Raw genomic sequence first — 23147 nt, forward strand, 5'->3', positions numbered from 1 at the left:
ATTATATTAAATCCTACTTTTTGGTAGACTATAATAACTATGAACAGTTGCCAGATTATGTTTCAAGAGCTTGTACTACTAGGAAACAGATAGTGAAGCATGACAATTCTTGTTCCAAATAATGTAATTTGACAATTCTATTTGAAGTTTTATGTTATTTTATAATTACTCTTCTAAAACTGAGCATTTTCTTTTATGTATACTGCAAAGTAGTTTTATAATTTAGTTATTTAGTTTTGAGTATTTAATCTTTCAGCACTATTTTATTGTATTTTATTGCTAATTTAATTTTCCCCTAACTTAATCAGTAATTTTATGTATTTCCATCTGAGGTCTGTAAATCTTACTACAAATTGAATAACTATGTTTAGCGATCATCATCATAAAGATGAATACTAATTTTAGAGTAACTGACAAAGAATTAAATGCAAATGATGTCTAAGTATGTTATATTTTTAAATAAAAAAATAAATATTCTAAAAGAGAAAGTGATTAGTAAATATATCAGTTGGGTATTTTTAACTAAAATTAATTTACTCATAAATGAGGTCATGCAGCTATTTACAAATGTTAAGAAAAAAATATAATATCTGCATTCTTACAGTTTATAGTATTGAGGTTGTTGACTCGAATCTTAACTCACTATTTGAGTAGTACCAGGCAGGCCACTTTATCTCAGTTTAAGTTATTGAGAGAAGTGAAAAAAATGAGGTATCTTAAATTGTTTTGAATCAATTAAGAAAACTGCCAGAAATATAAAGTTATTTATTTATTTATTTGATTATTTATTTATTTGTTTGTATATCAATTTAAATTGCTGCCCATCTCAAGATAAAGTGACTCTGAATGGCATACAATAAGATTAAAAAACAATTAATATACAATAACAATTATTAAATAAAAATAAAAACTGAGCCGAGAGAGAACTGAACATATTAATAACAGAACCATCTCAATATCTCACTGGTTCCTTTGATTTATTCCTCTCAAATATGAATCAGATTTCAGATTATTTCTATAAAAAAAAAACCAGATATTTTTCTGGGAAAAAAATTGTATTCAAATATTTATTCCCACAAAGCAAAGAAAAGCTGAAAGAACATGCTATTTTCATTGCACATCCCAAGACATTTTGTTTTAAAAACAAATAGTAATCTGGTGATTAGTGCTATCTTTCAATATCTACAGTATATTTTTATATAATGGTAAAAGAAAAATAAAAGTCTGCATGTTGTTCCTTTCCCTGTGGTTTGAATTTTGACATCTCCCTCTGGTCTTGTAACATACTTTCCATCTGTTCATACAGCTGGCAGATTAAAAGGAAGTGGTGTCCTGACATTCTTATACATTATATGAGATTTGCATAGATATGTGGCAGAATACAGGGCAACTGCAAGTCACTCATACATTTAGATGGAAAGTAAAGAAGAAACATATATGCCTAAATTTAATTACAGTATATTGCCATATAATTGTATTCCCACTTTTTTCTTCCTAATTGTATACTGACCAACACCAAAACAAGATTGCAAAAATATTTTATTGCAATTTTTAAAATTGCTTATTCTTAAAGCCGAGTCAAAATGCCCCTTGCCTTGGATAGCATTCATATTCCATATCAAAGCTCTAGCTGAATTCTGAAAAGGATTGTTTTAGGGAAGAAAAAGATATCTAAATACTAAATGCAGAAATCCTGATTCCAAACTTATTTTGATATAAATCATGCTGTTTTCAACAGTACTTACCTTTGCAATAATATTGGGATTTTGAATGTTATTGTTTTATATAAAAACAATAGTTTTTATATATAAAACTGATATTACAAGGAAGTGCTTTGACATTAGACTTTGTTTGTATTGTGTGTGCCTTCAAGTCAGTATTGAGTCCTATGACTAGTCCCTGCAATTTTACTGGCTTTTCCTACCTAATGCTTTTCCTACCTAAGGCTGACAGAAAGTGATTGGCCCAAGATCACCCAGTTGGTTTCATCTAATTCTAAAGCAGGACTAAAATTTACAGTATCCTGGTTTCTAGCCTGATGCCTGAACCACTACAACAAAACTGGCTCTCTAACTTAGCTTAAGGAGATCATATTAGTCACATAAATTAGCAGCTACTTCTTTGATAGCACTGCTTCTAGAGAGTTAAATCAACCTTCTGCAATTTGTTGTCCTTCAGATGTGTCAGACTTCCAGAATTCCTAGAGGAAATGCATTTGTGCTGCTGAAATGTAACACATCTGGACAGCAATCTGATGGGAGAAGGCTTAGAGAAGACTAATTTTTTAATCTGCCTTGTTAATACAATATTTTTTTCTGATTAGATTAGATGGATTAAAAAATAGGGTTTTTTCTTTTGCCCAGCTTTCGTAAACCCATTAAAGTTCATGTATATGTCAAATGCTAAGTCACTGCATGAAGAAATTACAACACAAAAAACAATAATAAGTTTTCTGTTTTCTGACGGTTCTTTCTATATATAAAAGTTTAGTTTCCTGTTTTTACAAGTCAACGTATATAGGTGAATTCATGTAAGGATTTTACGTTGAGTTATTTTGTGACTCACTTAAGTGTTATGTGACAACATAGGTCTGATAATCCACACAATTCTTGGCTGTAAAATGTGTGTGTGTGTGTGTGTGTGTGTGTCTGTGTGTTTTAAATTTTAGAGACAAGATGGTTCAAGAAATGCTAAATATTTTCTTGGCTTTTGTATAATCTTCAATTTCAAATTATCCACAGGTGCATTTTTCATACCATATCGGGAAGTACATATGTAAGGGACATTTGGGGACAAATGAAGAGGCAGAGGAATGAGTTAAGAAAATCTTTTCTTGACACTTTATAAAAAAAAAAATCTTCCCATCCCAAGGATGAATATACATATTACTGTTTTGTAACAAGAAAGCATCTTTGCTGCAGAACTCTTTATCTTGAAATTCACAGACATCAAACCATTCTCAATATTCTGCCACAGTATAATTCTAATACCTATTTTCAGCTGTTACATATCAATTTTGGTTTGCTGCTGCTGTTTTGCAATTTTTTATTGTGTGACAAGAACCATTTAAAATAAAAAAGACGTATCACCGTCCAATCCATACTGTTCTTCCCCCCCCCCAAATAGTTAAGCAAAGGTCTTTATATAGAGTTATACATGTCTGTAAGATGTTTCTTCACTGAAGTCACTTGCATTGTTTGTGATTAAGGCATTTAGTTTTGTTACAAGACCTACTGTATATTAGCTTTCCTCAATCTAGTGCCCTCCTGAAGATTTGGACTGAAAATGCCATAATGACATTCAGATTATGGGACTTTAGTGCCAACTGTTTTGAAGAGCACAAAGTTTGAGGAAAGCTGGCAAAATTCTACACAACGTACATTAAAAAGAGAAAAACTAGAGAAAGAAAAGGAAAAAAGAGAATTAGCCTGTTGGTTTATATATAGAATGCGGCCATACAAAATGTTTAATGCTGACCTGAGACCATAGAGAACTGTCCCATCTGGATGTAAACGAATCATTCTGTTCTTCACGGTGACACCATGTACAAATGACTTCTTATCATTCAGGAAGTAGGTATCAGGAACCCAAAGCTGATCTGCTACTCTATTGTCCAGTGTAAGATTTAAAGGTATTACATTATACGAAAGCCTCTTATCCCTCCATGCTTGTTGAAAATACATGGTCAAAGTATAGTCCTGAAATGATAGAAGAGAGAGGGAAAAAATAGGTTGAAAATTTTACTATTTTTTATTTTGCTACTTGAAATAACCAAACCAAAGAGTACTTCTTCAACTCACCACCACTGTCTACAAAATTAATGTTTTAAAAAATAAATAGTGTTGCCCTCCAAAATAGAAAATATAAAAATATTTGGCGCCAGACTCTGTATGATATTATCTCATTTTTTTTTAAAAAAAAGTTCCTTTAATTAAAAGAGAAAGCATAGGAATAATGGCTATTAAGTACCATGTAAGCAATTATCCATAAGTATTGCTTTCTCTTTAAGAATCAACAATATTTGATTAAAGTTTGGGGATGTAATTGTCTAGATATTAATAACAGTATTTTATTTTATCTATCTATTCACATGTATTGAATACAAAATTGCACTTAGCTCAATCAAGTAAACAAATTATGATTGTAAAGGCTGTCTCTATAAAGAATGCTTTCAGGCTTCTGACAAAAACAAAGATTTCTTGTCAAAGTATTCAAAAAGATACATTGCATAACTAGAGATTATGTGAATTACAGTTCAACACATCTAAAAAGCACCGCATTAGGAAAGGCTTAATTAGACAAAAAGTGCAGCTCTTTCTGACATTCCTTGAAGTCTGAAGATGCAGTTATCTTTATAAAATAAATCTCTTCTTCTGGAAACATCCATTCAGCCCACTAAGGATCCTGGGAAGAGTAAGATACAGTATCTTATGATTAGTTCTCTAGACATCAGTACCTCCAGATGAGGCCTGTACCACAATAGCACGATACTGATATATACTGCTTTATCTCTCAGTATTTCATGATTCTCAGTTGAATAAACTCACTTGAACCAGTTAAAATGTTATACCTTAATACAGATGAAAGGCTTAATCAACGAACTGATTTAAATAATTTGCCTAGGTAGTTTGTAATCCACAGGATTGGGATCCCCAAATAATCTGAGGGATATTTCAGGCAACACAGATGGCAATTTTGTTAAGGCCTTGTTTTAGTGTGGAATTGAAAAGGGCCACTGGCACTATTGCTCCTGACTGCCCTCCATAGCTATGAGAAGCCTAAAAAATTGTATGGCTTTATGAGCAGCACCAGACAATAAAGAGAAGTGGCAACTGTCTAGAGTGAACCCAAATAAACTTGCAGAAAAATACCCAAGCACAAAAGACTACATAATTATGTCTGTCTAATAGTAAGGATGGGGTCAAAGAGGGTTTATTTCTCTATCACTATTGCATTTTACCCTAATAGACCTTTCACAGATGTTGGGCAGACAGCTCAAAGCTATCCCAGAAAAGAACTCAGCCACTCAGTTACTCAGCTACTCAGCAAACTGCTATAATAAATTTGCAAAGAACACTGATAGTGTGCTGCTTGCATCCACTTCAAATTAGACATTGCAGTTATGCTTAGTTTATGGGACCACCTTGATCATATGTAATGGAAACAATTTGGGGAGGCTGAGGAACAGGCAACATTTTCAGAATTTGTTATCTGGTACAGATCTTCAGTAAGGGTAATCAAGGTTGTTTCATATAAGAGGCATGGCAGATTTATACTCACTGGCCTCTTTCGAACTTAATGAACAGTGTGATTTAAGATAATTACTACTATTTGCAAATTTGTCTTTATTAGGAACAATAATAGAGAGGATACTACCAATCTACCTCCAAGTAGATTATCTAGATGAATTTGGGTCTGCTTCAGGTTTGCATATGGTACTAAAATGATTTTAGTTACTCTGACTGAGAGAGCCAATTTGACATGGTGGCTTAAGACATCAGGGTACAAACTGGGAAATCACAAATTCTAGTCCTCCCTTTGGCATGAAGCTATTTTGAATTCAGTCACTCTTTCTTAGATCTAGGAAGAAGGTAAGGCCTCTGCTGAAAATGCTGCCACAAAAATTTCATGGACTTGTCCAGGTAGTCACTAGGAATCTTAAATAAATTTGAATGGGTGGTGGTGGTGGTGAATACAAATCTTTAGCCCTCTTAGTTTTGGCAGACAGATACCAGTCTCCTTGCAAGAAACAAATAACGAATGACTGGCTTACTGGTGACTTGCCCCCGAGTCTGTATCTATGTTAGACTTGGATGAAACTTGAAGAGAGCTTAAGCAGAAAATTTTAGATCTTGATTAACAAAGATATAGAACCAAAGTTTCAAATCTCTGCCACAGTATTTTCATATGTCCTCTTTTTAACATTCCCCAATATTTGTATCATTTACTGGTCCCAGATCATAGGATAGCTTTCATACTGGCACATCTGGATACTGTGCTCAGTAGTATCTTCCCCTCAATGGTAAGCACAAGTGTGTTTATCTATTTATTCAGAATCTGAAATTGAGATACTAGTTTGTGTACTTGTCCAATCTATTATCCTTGGAGGTAGATTTAATCTTCCGTCTTATTACAAACAATTCAAAGTCCTGTCATATGGCAACTCACTACTATCCACTAAACAATCAGGATCAGGAAATCTCTAGTACTATGGCCAAATTTTGTACCACAGCAATAACAAGTAGAAGTTCTTGGACCTCATAGTTTCTTTTGATGTGTTTTGTTTGCAAACTAATAGGCTTTTATTGAACATCCAAGCTATGTTTTTTTCCTCTCTGTGTCTTTGATGTATGACTGTTTATTTTAATAAACTTTAATTTTCTTTGCTACTTGCTTGCACTTTTTGAGTGCGTGACAGGAAGGTTTCTATTTTTAATAACTATTGAATTGTGTGACTATTGGTATTACAAGCAGAATATTTTTTTTAAATATCTCTTATATATTTGATTTATATATCCCCCCCCCCACCCTTTTCATATTATCTTTACAGCAACAACCCAGGAAAATGAGTTGGGCTGAGAAAAAATGATTGGTCCAAGCCACTGAATGTCTTTTATTTTTAAAAAAGCATTTAATTGCTCCTATTGTTTTTACTGATTTGATTTCATTTTCTTCTGCTTTTTTATTAAAAGAAATTCCAAAGCAGAATTTTACATTAGCCCTCTCCATCCAACAAACCTTTTGTCAGATATTTTGGATAATTCAAGTACGTTGGATGACTGCTTGAAAAATGGTTTATGGAAACTGAGACCAATTTAGCTGGAGGGTCCGAAAAGAGTACTTTTTTTTTCATTAGGAAATTTTAATTAAATGTTAACTTGAACCTCTGCTTCTGAATATGCCTTAAGCGGGTTTCATTCCAAATGGATCTATACAAATGACAATCTTGAGCATATACATTTAGGCCATTTCATATATGTATTGTATGATTCATGCACAGATATCAATTTTGTAGATGAAAACTGCACTCACAGTGCAATACATTCATACTTCTACTATTCTGAATCAATATGTAGGTTTCCTAGGCAAGATTCTTAACAGTAAACAGAATAAAATAGGATTGAACAGGTTGTATGACTATTAAAGTTAATATAGTGGATGTTACCTGATGCTTGGTATACAAGTACATTTACAACTTTACCTTTGATGGGGTGATTGAAGTCCCCTTTTATTTTTTTGTTTTATTTTATTGTTCACATCTAGTTTTGTCATTTTGCTCATCTTTATTTTTATTTATTTATTTTTATTGGTGTTGTTGTTTCCTTGCTTTTCAATGCCTTTAACAATTTACCAACTACCCAGATTTGCATAGAGATATAATTTATGTTCTTATAAACTGGGAATTGCTACTTAATATATAGTAGCTTGTAGGCCATTCCTACCTTTTTTCCCTAGACAAATACAAATGACTCAGGTAGTTTTGCAATATTTTACAATACCAAATTTTAAATGTATAAAGTGTAAATCATTACAATTACAAAGAAAACATGAATTTCTGAGCAAATATGTGTGCACATGACATACTGCAAATCTAACATTGTTCTCTGAGAGACAGAAATACCGCATAAGGGAAAAAAGAAAAAGGAAAGTGTATAGCCTCAATTAACACCTAATAAACTGCATGGCTAAATCAACTTCAATCTCCTTAATATTTCCCTTAGGAAATCATCATTCTACATTACAACTCACTAGATTATTTTGCAAGGTTTTTATGTAGCTATTTTCTCTCTTTGGACATCCTGTATGTTGTGGTCTGCTGGCGGCCTGCGGAGCTGGCAGCAGAATCCGACAGTGAGGAGGTTGGGGAGGAACATGGGCCAGTCCTGGAATCTGGGGAAGGCTCGGACGAGGGCTCTGCATCAGAGGCAGAGAAAGGGCCATCTGGGAGGTATGTGCTGCCTCCAGAGCCTCCAGAGTTGGACTTCAGCGAGGCAGAGGAACAGGGGGAGCCTGTTCCCAGTGCGCGCATGCGCAGAGCTGCCAGAAGGTAAGAACAGTTAAAACAAAAGGAACGACTCGGTAGTAGGACTTGGAGATGATTGGCCTCTCCCATAAGACTTAAAAGAGGAGCAAAGGTGCCTAAGACTAAGAAGAAAGAGCAAGAATCTGGAGTTTCAATTGATGTTCTCATCCACCTTTTCATAGGATGCAAAATGAAAGAATTCTGAAAGTAAATGACTGCTATGCAAATGATGTCAACATGAGAGTTTTAATTTCTGGAGCTATTGTCTGAATTATCTGGAAGACTGATTGCTAGAACAGAATGGATCACATCTTACAAAAACTGGTAAAAGTCTATGTAGCCAAAATTATGGTGAACATGATGATGAAAATTTTAAATTGACTCACTGAGGGAGACTAATAAAAACTTAAGCCTTGTAGATGGAAGTTGAAATATACAGTATTTCTAATGTGGTCTTTTCAACCATTTGGTGAAAAAACAGAAAGTGCACTGGATCATAACATTATTTAGTAATGCCCCCCCCCTTCTGCTTAGTTGCATCCAAATCCCTGATGTTGCTTGGACAAGTTCTTGAAGTTTTCTTGAAAAGGTTTTTAATAAGTGGCTTCTCACTGTCTCCTTCCTGGGGCTGAGAGAAAGTAACTGGTCCAACGTCACCCAGTTGACTTTGTGCCTAAGACAGGACTAGAATTCATGGTCTCCGAGTTTCTAAGCTGATGCGTTAACCACTACATCAACTGGCTCTCTATTAATGCTTATAGTAAGGGAAATAAGCAATATGAACTTAAATTCCAAACAAGGGCAATTAGGTAATGTGGTGAGAAGTCTCTGATGATTTATAGTAACTGAGTGATACTACTTATTCAAAAGGAACACAGATAATAAAAAGGAGGTAATTATATTATATATAATAGGATAACATATAAAGCACATGAAAGGAAGCAGACCATCAAGGAAGAATACAAAGAGCCAGCCTGGAATTGCAGAGAAGGTGCCAAAATGCCTAAAGAGAGCTTCTTCAGATACCTTTGAAATAAAAAGAAAATAATTGGTATACCAGGTGTTCAGTGAAATGGTGTAATGCTAAACAAGAAAAGACAGAGCGACGCAAATCTTGTTTTGATAAGTCTTCTAAGATAAATATGTCTAGCTTAATGAAAAGAAGGACAAGGGGTGATATGATAGCAGTTTTCCAATATCTAAGGAAATAGATATTTCTTTAGTTGCCACAAAGAAGACGGAATCAACCTATTAGCCAAAGCATCTGAAAGTAGGACAAGAAGCAATGGAATGGAAACTAATCAAGGAGAGAGCCAACCTAGAACAAAGGAGAAATTTTCTGACACTGAGAACAATTAATCTGTGGAACAACTTGCTTCCAAGAGTTATGGGTGCTCCAACATTGGAAGTTTTTAAGAAGAGACAAACATTTGTCTGAAATGGTGTAGAATCTCCTACTTGAACAGGGAGTTGGACTAGAAGACCTTCAAGATCCCTTCCAACTGTTCTGTTATTCTCCAACAGGAACGTATGCATCTAACCAAATAATTGTGAACATTATGATTGAAGCTTGGGATTAATAGCAGTATAGTCAAAGAATATTTTTCTTTCTCTTTCTCTTTCTCTTTCTCTTTCTCTCTCTCTCTCTCTCTCTCTCTCTCTCTCTCTCTCTCTCTCTCTCTCTCTGTCTAAATCTTTAGGATAAGGTCAATTCCATCTGACATCAATGGAATTTCTATCTGTTGCCTGGAGAAAGGGTCAAGTGCCAGACATCTGTAGGCGGACAACTATTATATCCTATTGTCAAAAAAGTGAAAATTGCAGAAAAGCACAGGCCATTTAACCTGATATCAATATTTGGGAAGTTTCTAGAGTAGACACAAGCATTTTGAAACTATGCAGAAATGGACAGAAATTTGTAGATTAGTTAACAAGTTCTCTCAGGCCAACCCTTTATTTTTTTTAAAAAAATAGATAAATAATTTCATAATTTGTACATATGATAAATTTTGATTTTAACAAAGCATTTGACAAAGTATCCCATGACATTCTGATTAGCAAACTACTTAAGTGTGAGCTGGCTGGCATGACAATTAAGTGGATATGTTACCAGCTGAAAACTCATATTTGAACAATCTTCATTTCTTGAAGGATTTGAGTAGAATACCTGAGGCCTTAGGTCTTGGGCTCTTTACTATTTAGCATTATTTTATCAACTGATGATATGCAGGAAACACTTTATCAGATCTGCAGATGACACAAAACTGGGCTAGGAGAGTTGATGCCCTGGCACATGAACATACATACATTTTTGCTCTGTTAGAGATTGCAAATGTAATAATTGAAAAGACAAGGACTATTTTTCTATTTCTTCAATCAAACAATTCAAAATTATTAATCAAACACACTTATGCCTCAGTGTAAGTCACTAGTTATTGCAAAACAAGCATTTTATTATCCTATTTAATTGAAGCTAATTTAAGAATTACCTGTTCTCCTCAGAAAAGAAAAATATAATACACTTGCAAAGAAAAGTAGCATAAGAGGGAATATTTTGAAACATAAATGCAAATTTTAGACATAAAAACTAATTGTTGTTATATTCGAATTCATCCAAAAGTGCAATAAATCCTGAAACCTATCATACAGTACTCAAAATGCAATGCATTACCATTTTCTTTTATCTTTATTCTGAATTTTAAATGCAGGAAAGATGAAAGGATATAGGGCCGTGATGGCGAACCTATGGCACGTGTGCCACAGGTGGCACGCGGAGCCATATTGGTGGGCATGCGAGCTCAGCTCTGGCACACATGCATGCGCTGGCCAGCTGATTATTGGGCTTTCCGGTCCCACCGGAAGTCAGCAAGCGGGCCACTTCTGGCTTCCGGAAGGCCTCCGGGAGGGTGGGAAAGGCCATTTTTGCCCTCCCCAGGCTCCTAGAAAGCCTCTGGAGTCTGAGGGGGAAAAAAAACGGGCCTACCGGGCCAACTGTGCCATAAAGTGCCAAAAGCATGGTGAGTGCAGGAGGGCCACATGTGCATGTGCGGGGGGGGGCACATAGAATTATGGGTGTGGGCACACGCACGCGCGCGCGACCCTCCCACGCTCCCCACGCTTTTGGCACGCGATGGCAAAAAGGTTAGCCATCACTGATATAGGGGGTGGGGGCAAATAAGGAAAATACTTCAATTTATTACGGAAGAGAACTGCAAAGCCAGAGAACAATGTGCTCCTCAAAGATTTAGAACAAAGAAGTATAAATATTCATCTGCATTTTGAAATTATTACATGGAAAAAACAGATAAAGTTTAGTTTAGTTTAGTTTAGTTTATTTGATTTGTATACCGCCCTACTCCCGAAGGCCTCAGGGCGGTGAACAGCCAACAATAAAATACATAAATACACAAAATTTAAAAACCCGATAAAATCAAATTAAATTATTTGGCCCAGACAAATTAAAATACCCCAATAATTTAAAAACAGATTAAAATTTACATATTTAAAAAGGGAAGAGATTAGGCCAAGCCCGCTTGATGGAATAAAAAGGTCTTCACAGCACGGCGGAAGGAGCGCAGATCCGGGATCCTCCGTATCTCTGGGGGGAGCTCATTCCAGATGGTAGGTGCCCCCACAGAGAAGGCTCTCCCCCTAGGGGCCGCCAGTCGACACTGTTTGGCTGACGGCACCCGGAGGTGTCCCTCTCTATGAGAGCATACTGGCCGGTGGGAGACTATTGGTATTGGTATAAACATGATTATGTGTTTAAAAAAAGTAATAGTTCATGGTAGCTCTTAAATAAATAAGGTTCTATTTTTAAATTGAATTTTTTTAAACCTATATTGTAAATGTACATTATTAGGTTAGTGAATATTTTTTCCTTTTAGAAAAAATAAATCCAGTTGAATGGAGTCTTTGAGTTGACATTGGTAGAAGTGAAATGATCTCAATACCGAGGTTGATATAAACTGAATATGAGTCAGTATAAAAATAACAATCTAAAAAGGACAAATGTATTCAATCTATTATGCGGTGGTAAAACCTTACCTTAAATTCATTATCCAGTTTGGGGCATGATACTCCTTATTTCAATTAATTGAAGTGCCCCTTTCAGAGAAAACAGGCAAAAAATATTATAAAGAAACTGATATCTATGGGGGAAAACTATGTGGAAATATTTCAGTTTAAGGAGATCCATTAGGGTTCCTCCCTGTAGACGGTAGAATTGAATGTATGATGCTTGCAAAAAGCCAATGTCATCTAAATGATCTTATAAAAGACACAACTTGATCACATGGTGAACATTCTGAATAAGATTTAAATGTACACAGTAAGACTTGAATGTGCATAAACTGCAGTTTTCAGGCATCCCCACAGTTATCCCACCAAAGATAAAACATCATCTTCACTATATTCCACAATGCAAGACATACTGGTATTAAGTTAGAGAAAGACATTCTGATTGAATGTCTAGAAAAAGAGAATGTCTGAAAAAATGAGTAGTTCAAAAACAAAATCCAGATAGAAAATACATTCCCCATCTCTCAAGCTGTTCAAGAAAATGTTGAATGGCTATCTGTGGCAAAATGCCTTAATTCAGATTACTGGCATAAGCAGGGGACTGGATTCTGTAGCCTTAATAATCCTTCCAATTTTATGATTGTCTGGCAGAATGAATTTCCTTTACCAATTTTAGATTTTAGATTTAGATTTTATTTGATTTATATACCGCCCTACTCCCTACTAGCCCTACGCCCTACTAATTCATGGACATCCGTCTTTTCTCCACAAAATAACATTCCAATTTATTAGTCTCCTATGAAATAAAAGGGATATTAAGTAGTTGATTCAATCTGATTTATATGGATCAACCATTCTTTTTTAACCTGATAGTGCTGGATCACGACCAGAAGCCACCTGCGGTATTTTTTTAGGGTTTTTACGCCACCTTCATTGTCTTTATGTATAACTCAAAGCAGTGAACATAACTTATTCTCTCTCCTCCTCCTATTTTTCCCCACAATAACAACCCTGTGATGTGGGTTGGGCTGAGAGAGTGACTGGTCCAAGATCACCTAGCTGACTTTTAACAAGGATTAAAACTGTTTCTGGTTTCTAGACTGGTACCTTAGACACTAGGCAAAATTGGCTCTTTGATCAAATGATAGTGATGCAACAGACTGCATGATTTACAGCCACTTCAGCCTCAAATACCCCAAGCCCTCATCCCTAAAGAGGAGTGACAGAATCATAGTGGTCCCATTTCCACCACCTCTAGTTCTGGTCTTGGGAAGCCATTCATTGCATGGAAGATCCTAGTTTAGTTGAGTGAAGGCAAGGATTTAGTTATAAGAAATATAGATTTTCACATGGATTCTGTTGCTAGGCAGATAAGATGACTGTTTCAATGAGGAAAAAGAGGGTAAATTTATGCTAACCAACATATTGAAATTCCTTCCAGGGATTTTTACTCAGCCACCAGCCAGGAGGAGAAATTTAGCATGCCATGGGAACCGAGTTACTGCCTGCACTTGTACAACACATTAAACTTAGCTTTAGCTGGATTGACCTAATTTCTCAGTATACACAATACACTAATAATCAAACCCACACTGTCTGGCTTCTTGCAATACATTAAGCAACATAAAAACTAATCCAAGTAAAAACTAATTTGATTACTAATGGAGTCAGTTTGGCAAATTAAAGCCCAAATGCTTCCTATCCACCCTTTCTGGACACAGTGATGCATATCAAATCTCAAGCTGATTTTCCCTCACAATAAAAAATAAGAACAGAAAAGCTCCACTTTTGCCATAAAGAAGCAGGTTTTTTTTAAAAATAAAAATGAATAACAACCCACTTCAAACTATGCTTGAATTGTATCAGAATTCTTGAACAGCAGCAACACTACAGAGACAGGAGAGGGTTTTTTTTATACTTTTTAAAGAGCACAGACATGTCCATGTTTACACTATTTGTATTTCTTGGGTAGACAGTGATGCATTGACTACCTTAGCGTAAAGAGTAGGAATGTATGCATGAGAGAAAACAGGAACTTACTTTCAACAGCTTACATAAGTTCTTCCCTTGAACTTGCAGATTTATATTTATTTTTATTATTACAACTCAAAAGCATTTTAGTACACATAAAACTACTCTAGAAGAATATCGCTTTTTTTAAAGGTCACGATAAACTTCTAGTAGCTATGATTTTTTTCCCCTGCATTAAGACTAAGTGTGGTCAAAAAGCAGAGAATTTAAGTGCTTTACCACTTCAGAGTGTTTCTATCTAAAGATCGGTTCAGAAGACATAATCATAATGATTTGAGAATCTTCTAGCTGCATTGTAACCTACATGATACATAAATCCAAGGGTCAAACAGTGCATTTTATTTTAAATATCAACATTGCACTGTATCTAATGCCACACTTAATGATATACTTCCCTTCAAGCCTTTAGGAAGGAATTAAGTCTTCATTTTAATGTAGTTGATTTAACTTGCAATGGTGCTGATTAGGAGTATGTGTGTCCTAGAATTAAAACCATCCACTCTTAGTAATCATAAAAACCCTCCAAATTAAGTCTCTGTTTGTAGATAAGCCTTTTCAGCCATTTCCAATAGACTATGTGGGAGAAAACCAGAGGAGGAGGAGGACAGACTTTCAAGGGGCCTGGGGAGTGGGATGGTGGTTAGGAACTATCATGAGGGAGAGACAGAAAATATCAAGATTCTTCCTGCAGTTAATTTTTCTCTTCTTCTTTTTGAAAACTAGGTTGGGGAGAGATAGAATTATAGAGTATTGACAGGAAAGCATTCAGAGTGGTCATACTTTTTCAAACTTGCTGAAAACCTTAAGCTGTATTGAACTGAGTTGAGGGTGTTCATCTCTAATTTAATGGTGTCTATTGCACTCCAAAGAGGAGAAAAAAATTGGGTTGAATAATTCTTCACATTCATGTTTCAGAATGAAGCATTTGTTTTTTCATGGGTTTGTATTGGCCATACGATAACAAATGTCCCTGAAATTTATGGGAAAAACAAAGGCCAAACAAAACAAAGACCAAACAAAATCATCAAACCATTTCATAATAAGGTGGGTTTAATTTAAATAATTAGCCAAAGACCTTCAGTGTAATAATTAAATCTCAATTTAAATGTGTGGAACATCTCATAATAGGTTTTTTTTTTAATTTTTGCTGTTTAACATAATAGTATTCTTCAATCCTTAAAGAGAAATACAGAATTCAGAATTAGGAAGCATATATCATATACAGCAATTAATTAATCAGATCTTGTTCAGATTAATTTTCTTCAAAATGAAATGGTCTTCATTACAAGCAATCAGAGACATACTGATGACATCATTAAAAACAGAGAGCATTCCAGTTAAATGAATTATTGAGAGATTGGAAGATGTTTTTGCCATGATACCCTAGGAGAATCATTATCTTTTAAAAAAAATCTGGCTTGCTTTTTCCAACAAAGAATAGAGTTTAACAAAGTAAAAAAAAAACCACAAGCAACATTATTTTGAGTGAATAATTCATAAATCTTTTTTAAAAAATAATTTCAGCGAAATCATAAAAACTTCAAATATTGGCAGAATAGTTCAGTTTTATTTTCTTTATTCAAAATCTGGGGGGGGGGGATCAAGCTTTTTTTAGGCCCCAATTATTTTAAAATAATTATTCTAAAGGATGAACATTCTTTTTTAAAAAATAATCAGAAAATATTGCTATTAATACTTCAGCAATGTTTAAGAAACTTCCAACATTACTTCCAAATTACTATACTGTAATTTTCTTGAAAATATCATCAACCTCATTGAGTCTCATTGAGTGGAGCTGTTCTACTCGCCATTGCATGCAGATCTGAGGCTTGGGGGTTGTGGTTCCTCATCCAGTTGCTACAGCTGATCACAAGATGCCTTTGATTGATTGGCCTCCTCAGATCATCATGGTTTGATAATTCCCAAGTCTGACAATCCATAGACTCGACTGGAGCAATGTTATAGAATTAGAATAGGAGTCAAGAGTCTGAATTGTAGCCCATGACAAAAGCACTGGATTGGCAGAAGATAGGAAACCATGCTGTGCTTCATTTCAGTTTTCTAGGACATGCACACTATTTATGTTTCCTTCTTAATATTTCCAATGTTGGCATTCCAATATCCAATCTCGGTAGCACATCTTGGTTTCATGTTCTGCCACTTTCAGATAAAACTTGATTGTAATATCATAATACTCATCAATTTCATCCATGATTGGAGCATTAACTTGGATAATTTTAATATTAAAGGATTGTCCATGAAAGTCTTAACTAATTCTATTTTTTTCATTGGTTTCATTTTTTCATTGGTTTTTTTCATTTGGTATTTTCTACCAAAATACAATCTTTGCTATGAAAGTAACACTATTTCTTTTCTGTTTGTTTATTTTATGTATCCTGAGTAGCATACAGCATGAATTTCTGTCTGAAATGTCCAATTCCACTTCATTTCAATTTGCTGATGATCTCAGAGGTCAACATGTAATTGATTCATTTAATCTTTTACTGTGTTAAGCTTTCCCATATTCATGCTTCTTTGCAGCTTCAAAAATTTTTTTCAAGCAGATCAACATCAGTAACTAAATATCTCCAACGCTTTAATCTAGCCATATCATAAGCACTATTAGTTAAAGACCCACAACTCTCAGTCCTTCTTCAGTAGCATATTGAATACTATCCAACCTGAGTGGTCATCATCCAGCATTATATCATTAATTTATATTGTCTATCCATATGCTTATTAAATACTGATTTCTCATTGTCTTCTCCCAGGCAGTATGGAATCATTGTAAGCAAAAGTGTTGATTCAGGTCCAGCATCTTTTTATATTATTGCTACCCCACAGATGCCTATTTGCTTTAATTGGGCAGTAGGATGCTCTTCATATATTGGGTGATTCTGGTGGTAATATATATTCTTGGCATACACTCTCAAGGTCCTTTACTTACTTGCTGTTGCAAGTCAAAATTAAATATGAAATTCATTTTTATAACATGAAAGAAATCTTTGAAGCAAATTTGAATCTTGTTCAAAAATATACAACAGGCCATCACTTTTGATGAAAGAAAAGCATTTAAAGGTTTTAAATTATCCTAAAGGTCCTCATATGATCCACATGAGCACATGTGAATAATAATTTCAACTGAGAAAATCCTATTTACAGAAAGATACAGACAAGCAAATTGAGCATATGTATAGGTATATTCTATCAGGATCTAATCAAATTATTTACTATTTCTAAACTATATATAATATAGTTTATATATTACAGTGATGACATACTACCATTAGCATAACATATCATCATCAAAAGTTGGCTTTTTCTGACCCATTGAGACAAAACACATTTTGCAATCCTCCCACATTTGTTTTAAGTGTAACAAGTTTAACTGATATTTTCTACATGAATATTATAGATTAAACCCAACTAAACAATTGGCTGAATTTAGTTTGTCCTAGGAATGACTACAGATATTTAAAAACAAACAAAAAGTAAATACATTAAAAAGTTCATTTTTTCCCATTAATTTTCTTGCTGTAATATCTTTTAAAAATATATTTTATAAGTACATTTTGTGATGCTAAAGGGACCCATGTAATTTCCCCCATTTAGTTGCATGAAAACGTACCTTTAAGAACAAAGCTAAAAGCCAAGATAGAATCCACTTTTTCCTATTTATCTGTTATTACCGTAATACTTTCAGTGAAAATTTAATAAAATAGGGCTGATGAAAATGGAAATTACAGTCCAAATTGTCCACTCTAGGTGATACAGATGTTACAAAAGATATCATTCTAGTCTCCTTTGAAAAAATTACAGCTTTACGCAACATCTAGTCATTGCTGATTTTATATATTTTATATATAGTTGGACATATACATTTCCATGTACTCTAGTTCCAAAAAGTTGATATAGTTCCAGAAATATGTAGAAGTCAGGCTGTATTTTTTCCAGTTTTAAGTACATCTGAAAAGATGCTTTGATTGTCACATAAAATCACCTACTGGTCCTAAACATGTTGGAAAATGTAAGGTGAGCACTGCAAAAAAAAAAAAAAGCAGTCTTCTTCACAGCAAAAATCTTTGGTATTAGTTTAATCATTTTTTAAAATCTCAACCCTCCATTCCAGTTGCAAAGCCATGTTACCCTTAGTGCTGTACAGAGATCAGATCTGAAGGGTAACATGTAAAATGGAGAACTTGTGGGTGGCCATATAAACCTTGTTAGGGAATATCTTAAATTAAATGTGCCTGGTTCATAGGATCATATATCAAGTACAGAGAGTAACAATACAAGCCCATAAAAAGAAGCAGCTGCTTTAAACATTCCCAGCAGGGTCTACAAATTTTAGTTTTTATTCAAAAAAGCTACTCCCTGCTTTTTTCTGGGATATTTAAAAGAAAGAAAGAAAAAAAGAAAGCTAAAAGATAATTATACTAGTCATTGTATACCACTGGATAGATGCCTCCTTGCTAAAATGTCAAGTGTGGATACATTGTTCTGTTCTAAAAAAGTCAAATCTTATTAACAGGTTCATCAACATGAAATGCTGCACTTCAGGCCATTTTTTTGTGTTGCATGGAAAAACCTTTATTGAAATTTTTATTTTTAATTTGCTTATTGCATACTTCAACATGCTAAGAGATTTAAATGACAGATTAAGTGCTGAATCTCATAACCAAGCCTTCATCCATATGTCTTGAAGAACATATTTCAGAATAACGACATTGAAATATGACTACTATCTCATGGCAAAACAAATCTGTGAAGCCATCTACAAATAGCAGGGGGCGGGGGAAAGAGCCATCTCGAGGTAACTGAATACAATGTTTATTCCCTCATTTCGAAATGTTTTTACATTCAAAAGTTTTGAATATAAAACAATATAGAATTGTTTTAAAACAATTAGAATTAAAAACAATATAGAATTGTGTTTTGAATACGCAAATGTACTATAGAGATATAAGCAATTTGCTTATCTCTCTAGTATTGTGACTACGGGTTGTCACTTTGGCTGGCTCAGATTTGGCAGAATTTACCCAACTGCTCAAACCGAGACAGCTAGTAACCATACCATGCATGAGAATGAGGTCACAAGTCATTTGGTTTTCCTCCGCAGTAATTAGGATGAAGTCCCATCTTTTACCCTCTTTCTACCAAGTTTAAATCCGGTGCTTCTTTTTCCCACCTTTTCCACATTTAAGTAGAAACTTGCTCTGTGTATCTCATGTCTACTGCTATGTAACAGTTAGTTAATTGCATAGCTTTGGAAAGTTTAGCTCTCAATACATTTCTCACACAGTGGGGAAGATGCCCTTGCCTACCCCACATACAAAGACATCCTACACACTCCATTTTTCTTTATTTTGGTTTTAACATCCTACCAAATTCCTTCTCACTTCTCAGATCGATGAACAGGAAGAGGAAGTCTGACACTTTAACTCAGATACTTAAACCTCTCCACAGGTGAAAGCTGCACCAATCTAAGCACTGTTTCACCTTTTGTGTTCTCACAGTACCATCGGGGAAACCAAGCAGCTTGGGAAAGCAAACTCCTTAAGGTCATTGTGCGATGCTGTGTGGTGCAGCATTTCTCCTAGGGCAACAGGCAAGAACCCTGATGCTGTCCCCAAAATAACCAGATTCCATCCTTCTGCAAGAGGAAAGGCACAATTTGTCCCATAGTTCCATTAAAAAAAACACCCAGCTTTGCTGGCAAGCTTGTACCAGTTGTTGTTTAAAAAATGTTTTGTTCCTTGACATAAAAGGAAGCTGCAAGAAGAAAAAGTAAGCTAAAGCTAAAGTATGGGGCAGGGTGTTGACTAATTGCTGTTTTACCTTCTTTGCCATTGGTGACTTCAAAGAAAGGCAAGGTGAAGATAACAGCATGGAGATGCTGCTTACAATTGCCAGCAGATGTGAGGTCATGCAGTTACATACAGTACGTGTGGCATTGAGTCCAGGCTCTGCAGTTTGTGAAATACAGGTAGTCCTCGACTTACGACCACAATTGAGCCCAAAATTTATGTTGCTAAGTGAGAAATTTGTTAAGTGAGCTTTGCTCCATTTTACGACTTTTTTGCCACATTTGTTAAATGAATTGCTGCAATTGTTACATTAGTAATACCTTTGTTAAGTGAATCTGGCTTTCCCATTGACTTTGCTTTCAGAAGGTCATAAAAGGTGATCATATGACCCCAGGACATTGCAACTGTCATAAATATGAACCAGTTGTCAAGCATCCGAGTGCACATCACATGACCATGGGGATGCTGCAATGGTCATAAGTGTGAAAATAGTTGTAAGTCACTTTTTTCAGTGCCGTTGTAACTTCGAAGGGGCACTAAATGAACTGTTGTAAGTCAAGGACTACCTATACTGGATTTATGTATCTTAACGGCATTAGTGATTTGTCTTCAATAATATCTTCACCATTTGGTTCATCCACCAATCCATATTCCTAATGATTAGCAATTGAAAAAGTCCTATACTCTTTCCTCACTAACCTTTTCTTTCATTAATCGGTTTCCAGATTTTTGCTTATACTACGTATTCATTAGGGACCTGTCCTTCCTCTTCTCTGTTAACTATTACGTACACTAATAAAACCAATAAGCAAAAAAGCTTCTAATGTAACAAAGCTTTTAATTGAATTCCTGCATTGGTAAAAAAATGGCACTGCTTCCGGTAGATCTTTCTTCCTCCAGTCACATGCTAAACCTCTAATCTATATTAAAGTAGTTTAATGCGTAGCAACAATGAAATACACAAACCGGAAAAACTCGCATTAGAAACCTATTTAATATACTATGTTCTCTTTACTGCCTGTCATAGATCAGATGTCAAAAGAAAAGTGAAAAGTTATCTAGATTTCTTTCATGCTCCTTTGAAAATATGAAATGATTGACAAGTTGTAAAAAACCTTGTTATTCCAGTTGAAATAACTTTCAAATGTTTCATACTGAAGCAATAGTATGTATATATGTATGTATGTACGCATATCAGTTAAAAACAATCCTAGAGGAAGGAAAAAAAAGGAAGCATTGGAAAAATAATACATTGGCCAGCTGGAAGCATTTGGAGAGGTTTTCATATTTGATGATTCATTGCAAAAATAGGAAGATATATTTCTCACTTTTTTTTTTTCAAGTGATAAAATAGAAGTCGTGGGGAAATTTAAACTCTTATGAATTTTCAAGGATGGATGTAGGCTCAGTCCATAGAAGACAGAAAGATTCTTATGATTAACCATTGGGAGAAAGATTTCATCTGCAGAAACTCATTAATGTTTTAAAGATGATTGCTGTCATAGAAGTACTTTTCCTAACTTTGACAGCTGGACTAAGTATACTACTAGTTAGAAAAGGCATCCCTAGCCTCAATGATTCATGTTTTAGTCATTTCCTCTTTAGTAACTGAAATCTGCTTTACCTCATGCTTCCCTTGAAAGAGATTTTCAAGCCATACCTGTACAAATACTGCACCAAAATTGCTTTCAAGGATGAGTTTTCCAGAAACTGTTTTATATCAAACCTATATGAACTCTATTAACTTTCATTTTCCATTCTAATGCAGCAGAAAACTCTACCAATTTGGAAGGCAGGGTATCTAAAAATGATCTTTAACCATGCAAATTGTCCTGTAATTTATAGTTTAATTGTTCAGTTTTATTATTTTTTTTAAAAAAAAATCAAAGCAGTTTAGATTTAATGCGTATAGCAGAGAAGACCCTCCTTTGTAGTAAGACCCCAACTATGAAATTATCTCGATTGCAAAACGAGATGTTTTTTTTTCCTTTCAGCTTTCTATGGTAATTAATTTCTGCTTTTTTGTGGTGGGGGGAGGGTTGTTAATTATAATTCTGCTGTCAAGTTTGACTTATTGTATTTGTTTTATTTTTTTCTTTATCACCACATGGCCTAGCTTTGGCTGAATGGTAAGTTAAATAGTCTACTTAAAAAAAAAATTAGCAATGTGGTTTCAATAACCAGCAAAAAATTAATTATCTAAAAATCTAATTATATATTACTAATTGGGAAAGGATGTTAATATATCACTCTGAAAACCTACTTGGCTAAACCAGAATATCAAGAAGAAGATGACACTTCCTCTGGAAACTTCTCATTCTTTTCCTAAAATTATCCCATTGTCCACTCACTGTGCAGGGAGAGTAGACTCTATTAATGCTCAAAAGTTCACAATATCCATTCTGTTTTCAATGTTTATACAAGACACAAGGTTATTTAATGCAGGCCTCCTGGGAAATGGACTATAGCAACAAGTGTTGAACACAGGTGTGAGAATTCTCACCCCATATGAAGAATCTGAACCATATGCCTCACAACAAAATCTATCCATTTCTGCTTCTCCCACTGCTTTTTAGAAGATGTTCCAAGAACATCTAATTATAAACAAGGCAGCGTGAACTTGCTCATAATCCAAAACCAATGGTTTTCTCACACCGTAGCCTATATGGTGTGAGAATAGTTTATCACACCATAATCCTTAGTTATAAAGTTGTCTTATCAGATTCAAGGATATTTTATAAGTGGTCTTGATAGCTAATTTAAACCACCAACAGAAGACAAAAATCTAAAAAAGCCTGTAGAAAGTTATTTTCAGTGGGGTTTGATCCCCAGAACTGACCTACCATAACATTAACTTATGTTTAAACCTAATATGTTGAAAAGAAGTGTAAGTAGAAGCTTTCCCAACTTGTACTTGTCAAAAATATTAAATCAACTCCTAAAATTCCCAATGGGCATAGACATTAGAATTCCAAAAGTTGAAATCCAATAGGAAAACATGTCATGGAAGACTTTAATACAAGAACCTGAAATCAAGTATCTCATCTAAAAGATTAGCCAGAACAATCTGATGGCCATATTAAGTGCTGTAAATATCATCTGCTCTTGATTGTCATAGTGCATATTTGGATTATGCCAATGGGATTATGTTGTATCTGGCAGAGTGTAGCTTTTATATTCAACACAGATCCCAAAAATGATTTATATGCTGCTCGCCCTCCATTAACTGAAATGGAGGAGTTCTGAATTAAGGAGTAGTGAATATT

General features: G+C 34.7%; 1 protein-coding gene across 16 annotated transcripts in view; it reads right to left on the reverse strand.

Annotated features, from left to right (window-relative positions):
• GABRB2 (gamma-aminobutyric acid type A receptor subunit beta2) overlaps positions 1 to 23147 on the reverse strand; it is a 321436-nt gene that overhangs the window by 86223 nt on the left and 212066 nt on the right. For all 16 annotated transcript variants that reach the window (XM_087887361.1, XM_087887359.1, XM_087887354.1 and 13 more), the window contains one exon: positions 3478 to 3698. In XM_087887361.1, the coding sequence (XP_087743487.1) occupies positions 3478 to 3698 (221 nt within the window). The remainder of the gene's footprint in view (positions 1 to 3477; positions 3699 to 23147) is intronic.

This window comes from Pantherophis guttatus, chromosome 2, assembly GCF_059756535.1.
Source record: "Pantherophis guttatus breed Tessera chromosome 2, ASM5975653v1, whole genome shotgun sequence".
In the NCBI taxonomy this organism is placed as follows: domain Eukaryota; kingdom Metazoa; phylum Chordata; class Lepidosauria; order Squamata; family Colubridae; genus Pantherophis; species Pantherophis guttatus.